We start from the raw sequence: 22,204 nt of genomic DNA, 5'->3' as shown, positions 1-22,204 counted from the left end.
ACAGACAGACAGACAGACAGACAGACAGACCCCAGTCCGGATGGACACACAGCCAACCATTTATTCAGCTGCATCATTGATTATGTACAGGATGAATGAACTGAACAAGTGATTGAGCCTCGATTGAATAGGATGAAAGTTTACAGGAAAAAAAAAAAATCACTGAATCCATTAAAAACAGCAACTGATTTAAAAACACACATTTAACTGTAACTGAAAGCTCCGCCCCCAAAATGTGATGATCTAACTAGGTGATTCATAACATCACCACCTCTCCCTCCCTCACACACACACACACTCACATTCAAAAAGTACACATTTTACATTCAGAATAAAACAGTCCAAACAGTACAGTAGCTGTACCAGAAACTGTGGTCCAGGTTTGGGAATGTCAGGGTAGGAACAAGGCCTTCTTTGTCCAGGAGATCAAACACGCCTAGCTAACGCCAACAATATATATATATATACACACACACACACACAGTAAGTGTCAGTGTATTACACCTGTGTGGTCAGTACATTTAATTGACAAAGCCACTGGTCTAATGAAAAATCCCACTAATTGGCACTGGTGAATATTCATGGCTAATATTGAAATAATGAAAGCTGGCAGCTACCAGTACTGTAATGGTAAAAGTCTCTAAGTGCTAACGGGTGGCTGGCAGCTTTCAGTTCGGGTCTGGCTGTTCCTTTAAACCACGTCACAGTAGCACGGCGTCTGGCTGCTCGTCTCTGGAAGAAGGCCTTCTTCTTGAGTGCGCTGAAGATTACGAGGAGTTCAGAAGGTTGCTGAGAACTGCAAAGGAAGACATATGAGCAACACCGAGCCTTTTACACAATAAATGTAGTATTGATTATGGATCAGTTTCAGCAGATCATTGCTTTAAAATATCTGCAGCTTATTCGTTTCACTGCTTTTTACTCTACTGATAAATGTTCTGTTAGCCTGCAAAGCTGATCCGGGCTGCACAGTCCCCATACTGATCAAGCATATTCAAGATTATTAATAATCATACGTGTGTTTTCCAGAAGTATTACAGCATACAGGTGGCAGGGACATCAAAACTGGTTTTAATGAATTTCAAAGACACAACTGTGTGAGAATCTCACCCTGAGGGTCATTCTGCGCCCCATTCTCCTCTTTAGCTCTCTCCGGATCACCTGCAACGGGACATAGAGACACGGTAGCATATGGGCGGTGTGTTATGCCATAGGGCTGAACTAACTGTTCTCATTTAGATATTGCCAAGACCAACATATCCAGTATACATACACATACACACACACACACACACATACACATACACATACACATATATATATATATATATTTCTCCATAATGTGAATCTGGCAGTTGTTCTTTATCAGAATTTTATGATGAACGGACCAATAGACATGCTCTGAATGAACTGGCCTGTTTCAGAGGAATCTAATGAGGCTTACTAATAGAGGACAGGGTAAATGTGCATTATTTGAAGTTTTGGGGATTTACATATTGCCTAATAACCCATTCCATCAATTTTACTGTTTTTATTTAATAATATATTACTGTCACTCAAAAGCTGCCAGAAATGTTACGTATTGCACCTCTTATACTGTAAATGACATGAGGTATTGCATACACACAGTATACTATTCTGTACTATATCATAGGCCAGGATTTAAAAGAAGCAGCGTGCATGGATGTCATGGATAACCCTGTATATCCTTTAAATCAGTGAAATTCAGCGTCTGTTTATGTTTATATAACAATACATAATACCAGCACGTCAAAATAAGGGTGCTAAAAAGGGGTTCTCTGGACTAATACCATAGAACAACTACTTCTGGTTGCTTAAAGAACCGCTTTGTCAATGTTCCTCAGCTGAACCAGCCATATCCAACCAAAACGGTGCCCAAAAACACTTACCAAAATAAAATAAATACGGTAGGTCCGTTTGAATTTTTTAGGTCAGTTTTGATGAGAATATCATATTACATTACATTATATCATAATTATCCTTAAAATAAGGATTTCAAATGTTGTATATAGTGTAAAATATGTCCATGGTCTCCATAAGAGAGAGTGTGCCAAATTTCGACGACCTCAGGGCCCAGATCTGTGGCCTTGCTCTGAAGAAATGTAGCTGAGATTGTACTAAAAGTGAAACTCTGTGCTTATAAACAGTGCTACAGTAAAATCACTCACGTTCCTGGGCCTTGAAGCACAGCTTCTTCTTCTGGTACGCGAAGAAACCAGAAACTGCACCAACAATGGCCACTCCGATGGCTCCCACGACCCCGCCGACCGTGCCTGACCCTGACCCTGACCCTGCAGATCAGAACACAAGGAATGCAGATTAAGTTCATTTAGTTCTTATCGGTTCAGAAAATGGTATAAAAGGTTGTGCAAATATGTAGAGATGACAAATTAAGGCCCAGAATGTCAAAATCCCCCCCAGGATTTGGACTTTGGATTTGGACAGGATTTTGCTCCAACTGCTGCCCAGGTAGTTGGAGCAAAATCCTGGGGTGGATTTGGACTTTCTCGACCTGAATTTTCATCTCTACCTTCACTGCATCTCACTGAAATCAAATAAGTGTAACACAGTGTGCACAACACAACCACTAGATGGCAGCGCCGCCCCACATGAGTAATCCTGAAGGCCGCAGAGTGTATTTAAGCACATGCGCTAATCTCTGTCTGTGTTATTAATGGGTTCTCTCACCAATTTTTGAACGGAACACTTATTAGGAGCCTTGATTTGATGAAAAGCAGCTGTCATTTCAAAATAAGAGCATGAGGGGGGTGTTTACAAGCACCCAGCCCGTTAAAGTGTTCAGAACTGAATGTGCCGCTTCGTTGCTAATGGTTGTCAGATGTTCTGTTGAGATCAGCGCTCTGGACAAGTGGGGGAGGAAAGAAGTTTAAAGTGGAGGTTTAAAGAGCGTATCCACTCCACCCTCGATTTTGGCCGGCCTCCGCCCTGTGTGATTAATGCACACATGGAAGTGGGGTAGGTAATGAGAACGGGCGATGTTTAGCAACAACACAGTCCACCAGTGAAGTCCCAGAACAATGGAAAGTGTCTCAGATTCCTCGAGTTTTTACAGTTTTACTTCATTAAATCCAACATTATTCAACATCTACACCAGCAGAGTCTCACATGTCTTAAAGGAGAAGATCGGTGAAAAATCAAGGTATCCTGATTGATCTCTGATCAGATTCAGCCGATCAGTTGAGACGTGTTCAGTCTCGGACGTGAGCTTCTTTAGTTCACAACAGGAGACGCTAGGCTAACACTGCTAACAAACACTGGACTCAGACTGTCACCAATTCACTCCTCTCTGTAGACACGCCCCCAAACCCGTTCCTCTCCCAGCGCGTCTCTCAGAGCTCCTCCAGATCTTCATTAGCTGGTAGATGGATGAGGTTTAGGAGGCGGTGGGACTTACTTTAGTCTAGAACCCCAAACAGAACCTTCTCCACAGAGCTGAGGAACACTGAAGGAACCGGACCCACCTTCACCTCAGCGCAGTGTGTGTGGTATCACTCTGCCTCACTCCAGTCTACAGAGCGGGACGTTCTGAGGATGGTGATGTAGTTCCAGTTCCAGATTAAATTGGGTACTGTATTCAGTGTGTGTTAGCGACATTAGCCTAGCATCTCCCAACTAAAGAAGCACATGTCAGATACCGGACATGTCTTGGCTGATTGACTGAATCTGGGCTGAGTGATCGACCATGATCACAGATCTGATCAGATCTGAACAGTCAGGGTTGGGGAGGAGCACCAGCGCTCCACTGCTCACCATCTGCCGAAGCTGCAGCCCGTCCGCAACACGAACGCCACACAAGGCCACAAGACCTGACAGAGCTCAACGCCCCGTCATTCAGTCTGAGCTTTATTCGTGAGGTTTGAGGAGAGGGTGTGGTGTGACTGAGGTGCGCAGTCTTCCACAATGCTAATTGTTGGGGTGGTCAGCGCCAACCAAAAGTGCTCGGAGGAAGGACAACCAGCGAGCCGGCAACAGCATCATGGGCACCCAAGGCTCACTGATGCTCATGCTAACGTTAGTCTTGGTGCCAGATACCCCAGCAGGACACCTTCAGAGGTCTTGTGGAGTCCGTGCCTCGATAGGTCAGATCTGTTGTGGCGGCACAAACGGGGAACCTACACAGTATTAGGCAGGTGGTTGTAATGTTATGGCTGATCGGTGTAGTGGATGACTGAGTAAAACTGGGCGTGTCAAAATGAGCTTATTAGAATGGGTGTAGTGCTTAGCCTCTAGCCTGTGCTAACCGTGCTAAGCAGGCCAGAGTTCAGAGCGCAGCAGCCCTGATGGGGTTTTATCATGTGCAGTGATGCAGGGCCTCCACGGATCGATAGTCCACTTCACCTGGCCCCCCGATGCGGGGAAAAAGGCCTGCACGCCCGTCACAGACAGGCTTCCCTGAGGAAGACTCTGCGGCGTCTGCAGGGTTTGACGGAGCAGAGCGAGGACTCACACATTCGGGAATGCGGAGTGTGTGTGTGTGTGTGTGTGTGTGTGTGTGTGTGTGTGTGTGTGTGTGTGTGAGGGCAAACCCTCACACAACACCCAGGGCAGACAGAGCCTGAGTCGTGGATTGTGCAGAAGATAAATGGGGGAGCGTCCGGATAATAAACCTGTTAGCGGCATATTGACTTCAGTATAGGAGCGAAACCCCTGCAGCTAATTCACTAATTACTCAGCGGGAATGAGACGCTTCAACGACGCATGAAGTAGCAGATATACAATCATTTAAAGGTTTAGGGGAGAAGCCTGGCAGAATCACAAACGCTTAAACCCCTGATTACACAACCTGCCTGCCTCTACCTCTACCCATAATATATGGCCATATACTGCAGGTACATCATTTATTTAAAAACATAGCTACATCTATATCAAACACACACATGCACGCATCACACACTGTTTTGACAAAAGTATTGGGACAACTGCTAATTCTCTGTATCTGCTAAAATCAGGGGTATTAAGTAAGCTGATGCTCCTTCTGTTAACTGAGTAACTGTCTCTACTGTCCAGAGAAGAAGACTTTCTGCTAGATTTTGGAAGAACATTGCTGTGAGGATTTGATGGTGTTCAGTGACAATAGGGTTAGTGAGGTCAGGATGTTGGGTAGATGATCACCACCCCACCTCATCATCCTCAGAAGTACTGGCAAACCACTGGCGAACCAGTCTGAGGATGCTCTTTCAGAACATTATGTGGACAAAAGTATTGGGACACCTGCTTATTGCTCACTGTTTCTTCTGAAATCAAGGGTTATTAAAAGAGCTGATCCTGCTTCTGTTGGAGTAACTGTCTCTACTGTCCAGAGAAGAAGACTTTCTACTAGATTCTGGAGGAGGAGCATTGCAGTGAGGATTTGATTGCGAGAGCATTACCCCACCTCACCTCATCCCAAAAGTACTGGATGGAGCTCCACCACAATCATTCCAGAGAACACAGCTCTTCCACTGCTCCACAGCTCAATGCTGGGGGGTTTTATACCCCTCTATTATCCCACGCCTGGCATTAGGCAGCATGGAGCCAATAGGGTCATGATGCTGATCTGCTTCAGTGAGGCTGAAATCTAGAAATCTATATTTTACTCAGATTTAAGAAGTACCTCAGTTTATGTTCTAGATAATAGTGAGTCATACAGTGTCAGAAACACAAGTCTATTAGAGATTACTGAACACTCAGATGATGATGATGATGATGATGATGGTGATTTAGACCTGCAGTTGGCGTAAGAGAGCAGCTAACTGTGTACAAAGCAGTCAAAGCCTCCGTAAGTCTGAATACAAACATTTCAATCTGGGCGGCCGGACGGGTTCACCTGACCGGGGAGCAGCATTATCATCTAAAATCTGTCTCTTTTAAGGGGAGCATAACACACACCAGGCTGGGAATGTGAAGACAGGCTTACCTTGAGATTCCTCCGAATCTGTGGAGGAAAACAAGAGAGAATCATTAGTAAAACTCGGACTAAGACTAGCCCCAAACATGCTACTGTTATCATGGTGTGTAGGCTATTCCTGTGCTGCTCAGTACTGCTCAACTACAACCAGTGAGAATCCCGGAGGTGCTCAGCCGAGCCTGTCTGCTAGCGTAGCCACTGATGTGAACACTAATAAAGGTGTTATTAAAGCAGCAGTATGTAAAATCTTTAAAGAGCACAGAGTTTCAACCTGGCAGTGACACTGATGTCCCGAGCCGGACACCATACCAACACCACACTACCATCAACACTGCTGTGCTGGGTACGGTCCACTATGCCAATAATATCTGGACAGCAGCGGCCCACTAACTATAACTATAACACTATAAGGCAGGTGGCGCTTATAAAGTGGCCGGCGAGGGGTATAAAGTGGACGGGGTGTGTATGTAGGTCAAAACGGTGGATTGCCACGATTGATGAATCATCCAATGCAGCCAGAGCTGGAAATCAACAGTCGGCCGTTAACGTTTGCTTTGATTTGGCTAAGCACACAGAGAGAGAAGAGGAAAATCCAGTTCTTCTTTTGTGTGTGTGTGTGTGTGTGTGAGAGAGCGATATATTGTCTGCGTATGAAATATTGTATGACTTGTTGTTCTGCAGAAAGGGTTGGGTCCCGAGCTGTGCAGTTTAAAAGTATAAAAAAACAGCTGTACCGCTTGGCCCGGCCTTGGCTCCAGCGCTTCTCGCTGCAAAGCAGAACAAATAAAGACATCAAAGACTTGCATTAATAATAAAACCTTTATTAATAACAATATTAACCACATTTCCAACTTCAACAGGTCAGGAGATGGATGAGTCCTTTCCAGCAAGCTAGTGTTAGCGCCACTGGCAGACACATCAAAGCTCAGAGGGATTAGGCTAAGGTAAATGTTAAGTGGTCAACGTAAAGACCTGAAACTCACCTTTCCCCATCCCCTCGCTCGCTCCGTCAGCTCCGCCAGCACCGCCAGCACCGTCAGCTCCATCAGCTCCGTCAGCTCCGCCAGCACCGTCGATCCCGCTCTCAGCTTTTAAGATACAAGCATTAGCATAAGCATCAGTTAGCATAACACCACAGGTGAGCCACTGCTTCATATGGCACTGCCTCAGTGTTCTATGATACACTACATGGACAAAAGTATTGGGACACCTGCTCATTCATTGCATATTCCTAAATAAAATGTATTTTGGAGCATTGCTATGAGGGTTTGATTGCATTCAGCTGTTCAGCTGTCAGTGAGGTTCAGGATGTTGGATGATGACCACCCCAACTCATCCCAACTCCAAAAGTACTGGATGGAGCTCCACCACCATGATTCCAGAGAACACAGTTCCTCCACTGCTCCACAGCTCCTCAATGGAGCCAATATGGTCATGATATTGATCTGCTCCAGATAGTCCTATTCTATTGGCAGTACTTCTTCTCTACAGGGACTAGACAAGCTGTGTGTGTGCATTTGCACATCTGTGTCAGCAATGGGTGCAACGTAAAGTAGTTGAGTGCATTTATTAAAAGGGGCGTCCACAAACTTTTGGACGTTTAGTCTATCTGTTTATCATCCTTTATCTAGCCTTCAATGGTCAGTGTCTGACCACAGAGCTGCTCTTGTCCAGATATGCTTGGCTCTCACAACCTAGCACTTACGCTAACACACTATGAGGCCAAAGGTTTGTAGACACCTGCTATTCCAGAGCTGCTTTTGAAATCAAGGGTCTCTAATCATCTGCAAAAGCCTTACTTTAGCTTTTGGAACATTGCTGTGAGGATTTGATGGCGTTCGGCTATGGGAGCATTAGTGAGGTCAGGTACTGCCACCTAGACGCAGCCCAGAGTTACTGTCTGGAGCTTCTGCACTGTAGAGAAGTCGTAGAGAACCAGTGCTGCGGACTGCAGACCCCTCTAGCTCAAGGGCACAGGGCTGAACTGTGGTCAGAGCCATGTGGTCAGAAGGGCTAATAAACTACATAAGCAACAGTTTATTAAAGTTCAAATAATAAGCAGAAATTCCACTTACCTGGACTGTCCTTTACAGTGTTCTGGTCTTGTTCAGCATCCGTCTCTGCAAAAGGGACAGAAATCCTGCATGAAAGCAGTGTTAATGGAGCGGCGGTTCTCGTTTCCCTGCCGCCAGTGAGATTCCTTTCCTGTCCGCCGCGCTAATAAAGCACACAGAAGGTGCCGCGGGTTGACAGAGACAAATAAGAGAGCTTTGTCACCAATTATGAGACACGCTGAGGAGGCTGTAAACAAACAGAGAGGAGCCGGAGCGCTGCATCAGGCCGGCACTAACGCGATAAAGGCTCCGGCTCGACCAAGCAGCCTCGTATCCCACCCAGCAGGAGGTGCAGTGCAGGTTAACTGCAGGTATACAACATACACTCCATGTCCACCATCTAATGAACGCATTCATTCACTTTAAGCTGCTGACACAGATGTGCAAATGCACACACACAGCTTGTCTAGTCTCTGTAGAGAAGAAGTACTGCCAATAGAATAGGACTCTCTGGAGCAGATCAAGATCCATGCTGCCTAATGCCAGGCGTGGGCTAGAGGGGTATAAAGCCCCCCAGCATTCAGCTGTGGAGCAGTGAAGAGAGCGCCCTCTACCCACCCAAAGAGAGCAGGGCTAATTGTGCTCTCTCAAGCTCCGGCTGCTGATGGCGAAGCAGCACGACCCGGGATTCGAACTCGCGGCCTTCACCCCGGCATACAACAGTGGCATAACTGTACAGGACAGAGCACCACACATCACTCCTACCTGAAGTGTCAAGAGCGTCCCCCAGATCCAGGTCATCTTGAGGAGGAGAAAAGAGAGCACTGTTAAGACTCCAGGGTATGCCACTTTATTTACAGCAGTTACAGAACCGCGCTGGTCCGTAGAGCTGGACAATTCAGGTCCAGAATGTAAAAATCCACCCCAGGATTTTGTTGCCACTGCCTGGGCAGCTCTCCACTTACCGTCTGCAGGTGCATTAGCATTTACAGAAGGAGCTTCGTCCTGAGTTATCTCTGACAAACACAATAAAAACAAACCCTATAAGACACAGAACGCGGTACAGAGCTCGGCTTTTCTAAACGTCTCACAGGTACTGTTAGTATTTCAAATACATGCCAAATAAACCAGCATAAAAACCAGAAAACTGAGTGTTAAATATGTTAAATAATATATATATATATACACACCAACCAGCCATTACATTAACACCACCTATGTTTCCAAACTCACTGTCCATGCCACCAGCTCCACTGACCATACAGGAGCACTGTGTCCATCTGTTTCTCTGCAGACTCCATTGTCAGCCTCCTTCTCTCACCCTGTTTATTCTTCAGTGCTCAGGACCCCACAGGACAGAGCAGACTGTAGTATTTGGGTGGTGGGTCATTCTCAGCACTGCAGTGACCCTGACTGACCTGGTGGTGGAGGGTGTATTAGTAGTGTGTGTATTGGGCTGGTGGTATGAGTGGATCAGACACAGCAGTGCTTCTACACCAAGGCTTATCACACACTAAGGTGTATTACTCAGTAACTACAGGGACAGGTCTGTGGAAGTAGGTGGCGCTATTCTCTGATAACAGAAGTTTGTAATAACACACAGACTTCCTAAGGGGTTAAACACCTCAGCGGGCAGCACTGCTGGACTGAGAATAGTCCAGCAGTCCACCGACGACATATCCAACCAACAGCGTTGGTTGTGGGCACATGTTCTGGGCAGTGTCCTGAGGACAGACGGATACAGACTGGAACTATAGAGCTACACAGTGCAGCTGGACGGTCAGTGGAGCTGACAGAATGGACAGTGAGTGTAGGAACAAGGAGGGGGTGTTAATGTTATGGCTATCAGTGTATAGTATATGTTGTTTTATTTTATGAAATACTTTGAGTGTGTGTGTGTGTGTGTGTGTGTGTGTGTGTTAAACCTCATAGAGATCAAATATGGTAGCACATAATGTGAAGACCAAATCGCCCTACAGAGGACCGAACACTCCTACCTGTTTCCCCACCTGGGACATCCTGCTCCGGGGTTTCTGAGAAACAAGAGAACACACACGTCATCCTTCCACAATAAACCAGAGGAATATAAAATAAACTATTAAACTCCATTAATGACTTCATAAAATGTGACATACTTCATAAAATATTTATAAATTGGTATGATGTGATCAGCTGAAATATTCATGTCACATTTACGCCTCATATAAAATACATTACGTTTGAATTGCCATTTCACAATAAAGGTCATGTATAACAGTGTATATATATAAAGCCTTACTGTTATATAATACAGTGATGCTCATAATATTTCTCCATTAGGAACAACCTCATTGGCAACTGTCAGAGCCGTTTTATCATTAACTGTTATTAGTTCTATTAATAAAAATAAAATATTATTCATATAGCACCATTTTACTGTCACAGGGTCACTCTACAATATTTAACACTCAGCAAGTGCTTTCAAGCTAAAGCTTCAGCCCCAAGGCTCTTCCAGACACTGTGTAGGAGGGGTGTGTTAGTTAGCTGTCAGTGCAAATCTGTTTAACTTTGGTTCTATAATTTGCTTTTATTTTAATATAAACAGAATATTTGTCGTTATTGTTAAATTATAAACTGCTACAGATCAGTGATGCAGCAAACAGAAGGTCATGTGGTCTACCTGAAACAGCAGAACTCACTAATGGCATCGTCGTTTCTGTGAAAAAGAGAAAAGAAAAGAGTGGAAAATTTCATTACAGGTGAACTACGTCCTCTGGCAGATGCCGAGATGATTCCACTACAAACCCAGTGTTCATCCTGTTACCTGTCTGGTTTTGAACAGGTAGGAGGTAGATGTCTAAAACACAGCAGATATTTATGCAGATAAACAAGTGCTGTTCAGAAACTCCTGAACCCAAAAGCAAAGTCAGTCACAACAGTGGAGTCAGGTTTCTGCTTGTTTCGACAGGAGTGCCTCGGCCTAAACGGCTCCTGTCACAATACCATTAAACAATACTCACCCCAGTGGCCCAGCCAGGCCTGGGTAAAGGAGCAGCAGTTTACCCCAGAACCCATAATGTCCCAGTTTGGAGAGTTTGAAACCAGTTTACATCAGTCTGAACCGATCAAAGAACACTGTAAGCCTGATCCCGTTCTGATCCTTTGTTTTTACCACTGTGTTCTGCCATCATTAGGAGCCAATAGTGGACATTATTCACAACCTGCTGCAACACTAGGGGCTAGACTGCTGTAGGCTGATTGGGTGGGGCTAGACTGCTGTAGGCTGAATGGGTGGGGCTAGACTGCTGTAGGCTAAATGGGTGAGGCTTAACAGCTGTAAGCTGAATGGGTGAAGCTAGACTGATGTAGGCTAAATAGGTGGGGCTTAACAGCTGTAAGCTGAATGGGTGAAGCTAGACTGATGTAGGCTAAATAGGTGGGGCTTAACAGCTGTAAGCTGAATGGGTGAAGCTAGACTGATGTAGGCTAAATAGGTGGGGCTACACTGCTGTAGGTTCAATGGGTGGGGCTAAACTGCTCTATATTGAATGGATGGGGCTAAACTGCTGTAGGCTGAATAGGCGGAGCTAGAATGCTGTAGGTTAAATGGGTGGGGATAGACTGCTCTATTTTAAATGGGTGGGGCTAGACTGCTGTAGACTGAATGGGCGGGGCAAGAATGCTATAGACTGAATGGGTAGGGCTAGACTGCTGTAGGCTGAACGGGCAGGGCAAGAATGCTGTAGACTGAATGGGTGGGGCTAGACTGCTGTAAGCTGAATGGGTGGGGCTAGAATGCTGAAGGCTGATATAGGTGGATATGTAAATACATACTATGTGACATCACAAAAGCGATGTCTTTGAAACGGGCTGTTTTTGCAGGTTAGCTGGGGAGTGGGGGGGGGGGGGGGTGATGTTTATGAACTACATCATACTCTCATATTTCTAACCCTGTAAGCACAAATTGGGTTTCCATTATACAGGCCCTTTAAAACCGAATGCAGCCGCACATGACCCTGCTCCAATGCGGCTCTCTGAATGTGTCTGAATGTGCATATCAAACGGCACTTATGATTCCTCGCTGTGGGATTCCCCATTTATAGGCTAATTTAATCTGATATCGCCGTTCGTAACAACCGTCACACTGAATGCAGGCGTCTCTCAGCGGTCACATGCTCCGACTCGCCACCAAACACTCGCACACAAGTCTGATCTGTTAACAAACACCACTTTGTCTCCTCAGTGGGTCTTCATTCACGACCCACACCAAACCCCATGTGTTCACGGTAGCTAAGTGACCGCGCGATGTTGTGGTACCAACACATATTTCATCCCATTTAGCTAAGGCTGTTAAACCACGCAGAATATCGCCGTCAGCGCTTTGCCGCTCGAGACTCGTCGCTGAAACGATGAGGCTAAGGTGTAACAGTACTCCATTGTGACAGAGGCCCACTGGTTTTGCATAAAGTGCGGCTCTGCGAGATTAGATGGCTGGATTCTTAGCTGATGCTACGTCCTATCACGGAACACCTTCTGAGGTCAAAGCTGTTTTGACGACACACGTATAGACAGTTGGTTTTAATGTTGTGGCTGATGGGTGTGTATTACAATGAACGAACGCTATGCTGTGACTCCAGCTCCCAAAACATTCAGTATTAATCCTCTTCTGTACCTGCTGGTCCTTCCTCTGGTTCCTCAGTAGCAGCAGGGTCTGGGGTGGGATCTGAAAAGAAACAGTAACTAGGTTACATTCACACCCACAGCACACCGGCTTCAGCCTCTTTAGCAGTAACGGTTGATTAGTATACAGCGTAAAGACCAAATTCAAAAGCAGAGCAGGTGTCCAAATACTTTTGTCTGTATAGTGTATCAATAGCTTTACTGACCATCAGCACATTCTGACCACTGACCTTATGTGTATTTGGGTTTATTCTAGTGTTATATAGAGTTAATTACAGGTAGACGCTCTCACTGCTGAGTTCTTTCTGACTGGGTATATGTACGGAAGATGATGTTTACCTGGGTCCACCTCTGTTTCAGCTACTGACTCTGTAAAAGACAGACCTTCTGTTGGCCCCTGCGCCTCGTCTACAGGTAACGGTGCATCCGCACTGTCTGTAAAATTAAAGATACAGTCAACAGCGAGATGTCATCAGACGTTCAGGTGTATCATAAACTGGTCACAAGGTGGGGGTTTCTAATAAAGTGGCCAGAGAGTGGAAGCACAAGGTAGGGGTTTCTAATAAAGTGGCCAGTAAGTGGAAGCACAAGGTAGGGGTTTCTAATAAAGTGGCCAGTGAGTGGAAGCACAAGGTAGGGGTTTCTAATAAAGTGGCCAGTGAGTGGAAGCACAAGGTGGGGGTTTCTAATAAAGTGGCCAGTGAGTGGAAGCACAAGGTAGGGGTTTCTAATAAAGTGGCCAGTGAGTGGAAGCACAAGGTAGGGGTTTCTAATAAAGTGGCCAGTGTGTGGAAGCCCAGGGTAGAAGGTAGTAAGTGCAGGTTCGGTGTAGTGATGTACTTCAACTTTTGTCAATCACAGAACCTTATGCAAAGCGCAGACAGGATATTTGGCTTCAGGGACTTTCCATTGTGTTATGCACAATGCAAATATGTACAACCTTCCTCTCTGACTTCCTCTGAATCTTCTGGATGCACACAAACACACACTCTACTCAAAGTGTGTAGAGTCAATTACACTGCAATTACACTTACACTGAAGTACAGAGTTAGAGACAATAACAGACTTGACTTCAAACTATCCAGTGAGTGGAAGCACAGGGTAGGGGTTTCTAATAAAGTGGCCAGTGAGTGGAAGCACAGGGTAGGGGGTTCTAATAAAGTGGCCAGTGAGTGAAAGCACAAGGTCAGTGTTTCTAATAAAGTGGCCAGTGAGTGAAAGCACAAGGTAGGGGTTTCTAATAAAGTGGCCAGTGAGTGGAAGCACAAGGTAGGGGTTTCTAATAAAGTGGCCAGTGAGTGGAAGCACAAGGTAGGGGTTTCTAATAAAGTGGCCAGTGAGTGAAAGCACAAGGTAGGGGTTTCTAATAAAGTGGCCAGTGAGTAGAAGCACAAGGTTGGGGTTTCTAATAAAGTGGCCAGTGACTGGAAGCACAAGGTGGGGGTTTCTAATAAAGTGGCCAGTGAGTGGAAGCACAAGGTAGGGGTTTCTAATAAAGTGGCCAGTGAGTGGAAGCACAAGGTAGGGGTTTCTAATAAAGTGGCCAGTGAGTGAAAGCACAGGGAAGGGTTTTCTAAGTTTCTAAGTGGGGTTGCTGCACACAGGATGGCAGCATGATGTAAATCTGCTCGCTGTGGGACTGGCTGATTAGGGTTAGTGGCATTTCCTGTGAGAGTCAGTCTAAACATACCTTCATCCAGATTCTCAGCAGCATCCGGTTCCTCGGTCATGGGTGGAGATTCTTCCTCTGCACCTGTGTGGAGGTTTAGAAGACCTGAGCTGTGCTGTAAAAATCCCCCTTAACCCTAATGAGAGACTGTAGCTCCGCCTCCTCAGTGTATATCACAATACCTACATTTAGAGCGTTATTAATATTCACCCTAATGAGAGACTGTAGCTCCGCCTCCTCAGTGTATATCACAATACCCACATTTAGAGCGTTATTAATATTCACCCTAATGAGAGACTGTAGCTCCGCCTCCTCAGTGTATATCACAATACCTACATTTAGAGCGTTATTAATATTCACCCTAATGAGAGACTGTAGCTCCTCCTCCTCAGTGTATATCACAATACCTACATTTAGAGCGTTATTAATATTCACCCTAATGAGAGACTGTAGCTCCGCCTCCTCTAAAATATCCCCAATCACAAACAGGGTCAAAACCATTGATGTCTGAAAACGTCTGATTTCGTACCTCCATCTTCTTTGGTAGGAGGGGTGGCTTCTTGTTCTTCAGGTGGGGCAACATCTTTTTCCTCAGTCTGGGGCGTGGCCTCCACTCCTGTGATTGGAAAAGTTCTGAAGTTCTGAACTGTGACTGCAGATAAAACATTTAGATAATATCCAAATGTTTGTGGACGCCCCTTCTAATGAAGCATTCAGCTACTTTAAGCTGCACCCATTGCTGACACAGATGTGCAAATGCACACACAGCTTTTCTAGTTCCATGACCCTATTGGCTCCATGCTGCCTAATAATGCCAGGTGTGGGCTAGAGGGGTATAAAGCCCCCCAGCATTGAGCTGTGGAGCAGTGGAGGAACTGTGTTCTCTGGAATGATGGTGGAGGAGCTCCATCCAGTACTTTTGGGATGAGTTGGGGAGTGCAATCAAATCCTCACAGCAATGCTCCTCCTCCAGAATCTAGTAGAAAGTCTTCTTCTCTGGACAGTAGAGACAGTTACTCCAACAGAAGCAGGATCAGCTCTTTTAATAACCCTTGATTTCACAAGAAACAATGAACAAGCAGGTGTCCCAATACTTTTGTCCGTATAGTGCATCTTAATAAGTAGGCAGTGATGAAGAAGCACCATCAGCTCATTCATTACAGTCTGAATAGAGTCGTACTGAATACCTCATCAACCACCCTTCAGAGCTGTTCTGAATAAGAGCCGCGTCACTGCTGGAACACCACGTCAACGGGTGAAGCAGCTACAGCTAAAAGCAGCCCCCACCGCACTGCTGCACAGCCTCCACCTCCAACTCCTTCAGAGTGCCGGAGGGAAGAAAAGCTGGGTGTGTTCAGGGTGTGTGTGTGTGTGTGTGTGTGTGTGTGTGTGTGTGTGTGTGTGTGTGTGTGTGTGAGAGAGCGTTAAAGCTGAAAGTGAAATGAACCGAACGTACCATCATCCTCCGACGCTTCCACTCTCCCTCCTGAAACACAAACCATAACAGGACGATTTTACAGCACAGAAATGTTTAAAGGGAAAGTCTGGCTCTGATCACAGGGCCCCGCTCGGCCCGTACCGGGGTCAGGAGCCTCCTCTACAGAAAACTCAGTGTGGAAATAACGGCTGCCTTCATTTTTCAACTGCTGTGTTTGATCCCCAACTGTCTAAAATAACTGGAAAAAAGTTTCATTATCATTATTATTATTATTATTATTATTATTATTATCCCTGCAAGCACATTTACTTGATCACACATGGTACTGGTAAAATAATAATAATAATAATAATAATAATAATAATAATAAATTAATAAAATTGAATTAAATTAATGAAATATTTAGTTTCAAAAAGCTTCTTTGTTGCCTAAAATAAATTATATATATATATATATATATATATATATAACAGAAAATAAGTAATACATTAAAATACATTTAAAAAAAGCAGAATGTTTTATATATAGTTATAAATATTAATATAACAAAATAAAACAGAAGTTATCTATAAAATACAGGATATTTAATTAAGGTCATTAATAAAAAATGGCAACCTAAATCTAATCTACTCCTCTTACCACTACTGTAATTACTACTCCTACTACCACTGTACTACAACTATTACTAACCCTACCACTACTACCATTACTACTACTACTGCAGTACTACTACCACCACCACCACCACCACCACTACTCTTACTGTGCCATTACTACTTCTACTACTCACACTGCCACAGTCATTACTACTACCATTACTACTACTACTACAGTACTACTACAGTACATGTGGACCATCTTCCTTTTTCTACATTCAGACCAAAAGTTTCTCAACAGAACATCAACTGTTTGCGTTTCACCTCCGGGCCATTAGTGATAAACACATGCTTTTATATCCCAGCAGGCTGTGGACGGACTGTCCTCTTTAGTTGCTTTGGGCTCTTAAACCAATCTGACCTTTGGCCTGACCTTCACTTTTTCCCCACAGCTCTGCAGTTTCTTTTGTTTTGCCCTGGACGATCCTTGCAGCGCTGCGGGTCTGACAAATTAACAAGCTGCTGAGTGTCTGCTGGTGTAGGAAACATGGGACAACACAGATGTTCCCTTAATCCATACACACACACACACGTACACACACGTACACACACGTACACACACGTACACACACGTACACACACACAGGCTGACTTTGGGACTGATACCTAGTGTAATAAAAATGTATGGTCTGAACATTCAGACTTTTATTGGACTGAAACAGAAACACACTGAAATTATTACAGTCTGATCAATCATTATTAAATACATGTATGATGGTATTGGTGTGTATGTATGATGGGTGTGGGTGCGTTTTGTGGGTATGGGTGAGTATGTATGATGGGTATATATGATGGATGTGGGTGAGTATTGTGGGTATGTATAATTGGTGTGGGTGAGTATTGTCATTATGGGCAAGTTTGGCTGGGTATAGGAGGGTATGTATGGTGGCATGGGCTAAGTATGAGTATGAGTGGGTACGAGTAGGGGTGGGTACGGGTGGGTACGAGTAGGGGTGGGTACGGGTGGGTACGAGTAGGGGTGGGTACGGGTGGATATTTTGGACCGGTCTCAACTGAAAAACACATCATTCTTCCACACATCCCGCAGCAACAGTTCCAAAGAAGTAGTAAATGAGGCTGAGGCAGACCTGGCCTTCAGACACACACACACACACACACACACACACACACACACTTCTCGTCTCCCTGGGGGCCAATTCAAACCAGGCCGTTTTTTTTGCTGTAACTTTTCCGTGGGTGGGGCTCGCAGCTGGAGTTGGGGTTGAGTTACCGGCGGCCGAGCCGAGCGCTTTCACACTCTCCCTTTCTCTCTCTGGATAGATGAATGGGACAGGGCCCCAGAGAGACGCCCTCGGGTGTGTTTTCGGGGCAGATGCTCGCAAAGTGTGTGTGTGTGTGTGTGAGAGAGAGCCAACACAAACCCGACTGTGCCGAACACCAATGCTCTAATGGGCGTGATTACGCTGATACTGATCTAGAACATTCTAGAACACTGTCAATGATCTCTGGGACTGCTGGACACTGACGGATGGCTGTGGCATCACCAGAGATCAAACCTGCAACCTCCTGATGACAGAGCCAACACTTGCTCGTATCTGTTGGAGAATGTTGGGTGGGTTTGCTTTGGGCCAACAGTGCCCCACCCATGATCTAACCAGTTCGTTAACAGCGCTTCCTCAATTAATGAGGAACTTTCAACATTTCTTCATGAATAAAGAGAAAGAGAGAACCGTTCTACAGTGGAGGTGAGGGGAAGCAGACGTCTGAAGCTCTAATAAAAGCTCCTCACAGAAAGTTCTTCACCTAATGGTGATGAAGACGCTGCCTGATGCCTGAGACACGGTTCTACCAGAGTTCTGAGAAGAGCTCGGCTCTAGAACCTGCTTTTAGAACCAGATCATTAAAATGGTGGAGGGATACATGCTGCAGGGTGTAGTGCGGCTACAGAAAGTAGTCCCTAAAGAAAACTGCATTAGTTCAGATTCTCTATTCACTATTTTACCTTCATCATCATCATCATCATCATTCCATATAAAACTCAGAAGACTCATGTAGCTGCACTGGTGGGTCTGGGTAGGAGATAAATTATGGGCTGTATCTGTGTTGTAGTCATGGCGACCAACACACTGAGTTTAGTAGGAATTTTAAAAAGTTGGTGGAATTCTCCTTGGAAAAAGTTGGTGGAAAAGGCTAGACTGTGCAGAACAGGGGATCTCCTGCAGGACATCAGACCTGCGCTCTGAACAAAATGTACAACAGGCAGAGAGCAGTGACCCAGCCTGACTGATAAGGAGCAGGCGATGACCTCACCTGGAAAACACCATTACCTTTCAATTAGCAAACTGAGACTAGATAGGACTTTCATAATCATTCAGAATGTCTGCAGACAATGACCAGTTTAATGAACTGTCCTGTTATTCAGCTTTACAGACTGCAAATAAAGCCTAATAAAGCATTAATAAAAAAAAAAGACACTCCCACTTTACTGATCTACATTTAAGCCAGCTTTCTGCATCCTGAGTCACCTTGAAGCTCCATCCCATGCTTCTGCAGCTGGCCTGATCAGAGTGCTCACAAACACACACCTCATACTGCGCGAGCCTCCCAGCACCTTACCTTGCATTGCAATGAGACTCCCAAGCACCAAAATCCACCAGCATGACGTCATTGTGGTCCGAATGAAAGTGGTCTGAACGTGTGTCCTCTCAGAAGCAGCAGATCTGCCCAGGCTTCCCTCAGCACGGACCCTGGATTCCTGAAGAAGCTCAGCTTTCTACTCCAGCATCGCAGCCCAACTTTTCCACGCGACCCTTTGTTGTAGAAACTTTCACAGGGCGTGTGCGCGCGAGTATGGGTGTGGGTGGGTGTGTGCCAGCGCGTGGCCCCGCCTACACTACTGAGTGACAGGCGTGGGGGCCAATCGGAGAAACCCTGTCCCACCCTCTTTCAGGCAGAGATGATGCTGTGGCTGCTGAAGGTGCCAGCGGTGAGGTGTTCGGATCAGTTCGCGGAACCGAGTCAGTTCAGTGAGTCAAATGCGCAATTGTATTAAACTGAATGTCCGATTCACTGGATTTGTTTTGATGTTTTGATGATTAGCATCCAGATATGTAAATTTAGCAGTTTTATAAAGTTCAGTCTTTGTTTATATTAGCATGCTAAGCTAGTAAGAATGTTTGTGTGTATTATATTATATAAGTTATATTTATGTGCAGCACAGAATTGTATAAATCGCAGGATTAATAACACTGTTTCTTAATTCTGTGTTAATACGGCTAAACCGCCCAAACCCCCCTGATTAAACCCTCCCACCTGTTCCAGGATCAGCCCAGAAGAGCCAGCTCGCATCTCCTGAAGCAGCTCAGGGGGAGATTCAGGCAGATCAATGTGGATGTTAAGATCATTTGTGGTGGATGTTGGGGTAGTTTATGGTGGATGTTGAGGTAGTTTTTGGTGGATGTTGAGGTGGATGTTGAGGTAGTTTATGGTGGATGTTGGGGTAGTTTATGGTGGATGTTGAGGTAGTTTATGGTGGATGTTGAGGTAGTTTTTGGTGGATGTTGAGGTAGTTTTTGGTGGATGTTGAGGTGGATGTTGAGGTAGTTTATGGTGGATGTTGGGGTAGTTTTTGGTGGATGTTGAGGTAGTTTATGGTGGATGTTGGGGTAGTTTATGGTGGATGTTGGGGTAGTTTATGGTGGATGTTGGGGTAGTTTTTGGTGGTTGTTTATGGTGGATGTTGAGGTAGTTTATGGTGGATATTGGGGTAGTTTTTGGTGGATGTTGAGGTAGTTTATGGTGGATGTTGAGGTAGTTTATGGTGGATGTTGAGGTAGTTTATGGTGGATGTTGGGGTAGTTTATGGTGGATGTTGGGGTAGTTTTTGGTGGTTGTTTATGGTGGATGTTGAGGTAGTTTATGGTGGATGTTGGGGTAGTTTTTGGTGGTTGTTTATGGTGGATGTTGAGGTAGTTTATGGTGGATATTGGGGTAGTTTTTGGTGGATGTTGAGGTAGTTTATGGTGGATGTTGAGGTAGTTTATGGTGGATGTAGGGGTAGTTTTTGGTGGATGTTGGGGTAGTTTATGGTGGATGTTGAGGTAGTTTACAGTGGATGTTGAGGTGGATGTTGAGGTAGTTTATGGTGGATGTTGAGGTGGATGTTGAGGTAGTTTATGGTGGATGTTGAGGTTGTTTATGGTGGATGTTGAGGTAGTTTATGGTGGATGTTGAGGTAGTTTATGGTGGATGTTGAGGTAGTTTATGGTGGATGTTGAGGTGGATGTTGAGGTAGTTTATGGTGGATGTTGAGGTTGTTTATGGTGGATGTTGGGGTAGTTTTTGGTGGATGTTGGGGTAGTTTATGTTGGATGTTGAGGTAGTTTATGGTGGATATTGGGGTAGTTTTTGGTGGATATTAGGGTAGTTTTTGGTGGATGTTGAGGTAGTTTTTGGTGGATATTGGGGTAGTTTATGGTGGATATTGGGGTAGTTTTTGGTGGATATTGGGGTAGTTTATGGAGAATATTGGGGTAGTTTATGGTGGATATTGGGGTAGTTTTTGGTGGATGTTGGGGTAGTTTTTGGTGGATATTGGGGTAGTTTTTGGTGGATTTTGGGGTAGTTTATGGTGGATGTTGGGGTGGATGTTGGGGTAGTTTATGGTGGATGTTGGGGTAGTTTTTGGTGGATGTTGGGGTAGTTCTTAGTGGATGTTGGGGTAGTTTTTGGTGGATGTTGGGGTAGTTTATGGTGGATATTGGGGTAGTTCTTGGTGGATGTTGAGGTAGTTTATGGTGGATGTTAAGGTAGTTTACGGTGGATATTGGGGTAGTTTATGGTGGATATTGGGGTAATTTATGGTGGATATTGGGGTATGGTGTGAATCACTATCCTGCTCTTTAAAGCTTCAGTTTCTTGACTGACTGAGTCACATTTCTTTCAGAATTTGGCAGGCGGGCATTAATGTCACACACTGCTCCTGAATGAGGAAGTGATCGTCTGAAAAGGGAACCCTGAGGTGAACTGACAGGTGTTGCTTATTTTAATATGTAAATAAATCTTTGACAGGAAACCAACTTAAATATGACATTTTTCAAAGACATTTAAAAGAGTCATTAAGTTCAAATAATAGCAGAAATATTACAAACATACAGTCTTTACATTTTACAGCTCTGGAAAGGGAAGACCCTGCAGAATCTGTGTTTTACTCCAGCATTGAAAGAGTCTTTGTATTATTGATAAGTGCTTTATAAATAAAAGAAATGTATTATTAATCATTGGATGTTTCTTTAGAGCTGTGTGCCCTTTGCCCTTTGACCTTTTTTCTTTTTCACCATGTAACCAGTGCTCCCTTCCCCTGATCTGAACAGCAGCTGAACGGATGCTTTGTGTTGTGCTCAGTCCCGCCGAGGTTCCGCCTGAGAAAAGGCCCCTGTCCTACATCTACCCCGGGGGTTAATGACCAACCCTGAGGAGCTGAACCAGGTGTGTCACAGCAGCAGGTCATCAAGCCCAGTTTCAGGTGAGGCTGCAGTCGCTGTGGCTTTAAAGATTAATGCTGTAACACGCTCGATTCAACTCCATCCTCCCAGGGTGGAGAAGAGCCGCCGCTTCGGAGCCTGCTGTGAGTTGTTAGCGTTCCCACATGTCAGCGAGGACCGTAGGCCTGAACCTCTCCAGATGAAGCACTGTTATGGAGCAATGTGAGGAACAACACACGGCCTGAAGGGCACGCTCATCCTGAGCTTCCCACTGTTTTAGGGCCGGGGTGTTAAACGCAGCAGTGGACGACGACACTGATGACGTCACTAACATTTAACATCTGGGAACCCTTAT

At 45.0% G+C, this 22,204-nt stretch overlaps 2 protein-coding genes across 3 annotated transcripts in view; both read right to left on the bottom strand.

The window, feature by feature from the left end:
* sowahca (sosondowah ankyrin repeat domain family Ca) overlaps positions 1-22,204 on the bottom strand; it is a 121,744-nt gene that overhangs the window by 13,898 nt on the left and 85,642 nt on the right. The window lies entirely within an intron of this gene.
* Positions 31-19,216, bottom strand: LOC140561459 (uncharacterized). Of its 2 annotated transcripts, none has more exons than XM_072686682.1 (17): positions 18,983-19,216; positions 15,768-15,797; positions 14,841-14,927; positions 14,333-14,395; positions 12,982-13,077; positions 12,635-12,685; positions 10,643-10,678; positions 9,993-10,016; positions 8,949-8,999; positions 8,749-8,784; positions 8,005-8,049; positions 6,913-7,017; positions 6,664-6,696; positions 5,939-5,956; positions 2,190-2,312; positions 1,111-1,161; positions 31-796 (listed from the first exon to the last, which is right to left on the bottom strand). In XM_072686682.1, the coding sequence occupies exons 1-17, from the start codon at positions 19,032-19,034 to the stop codon at positions 768-770; spliced, it is 930 nt and encodes a 309-aa protein (XP_072542783.1). In that variant the 5' UTR covers positions 19,035-19,216; the 3' UTR covers positions 31-767. The 2 variants fall into 2 exon arrangements, with proteins under 2 accessions (XP_072542783.1, XP_072542782.1); XM_072686681.1 differs by having other exon boundaries at positions 9,981-10,016; positions 18,983-19,215.

The sequence above is a fragment of the Salminus brasiliensis genome, chromosome 8, assembly GCF_030463535.1.
Source record: "Salminus brasiliensis chromosome 8, fSalBra1.hap2, whole genome shotgun sequence".
Lineage (NCBI taxonomy): Eukaryota > Metazoa > Chordata > Actinopteri > Characiformes > Bryconidae > Salminus > Salminus brasiliensis.
This window is presented reverse-complemented; position numbering and strand designations above follow the sequence as displayed.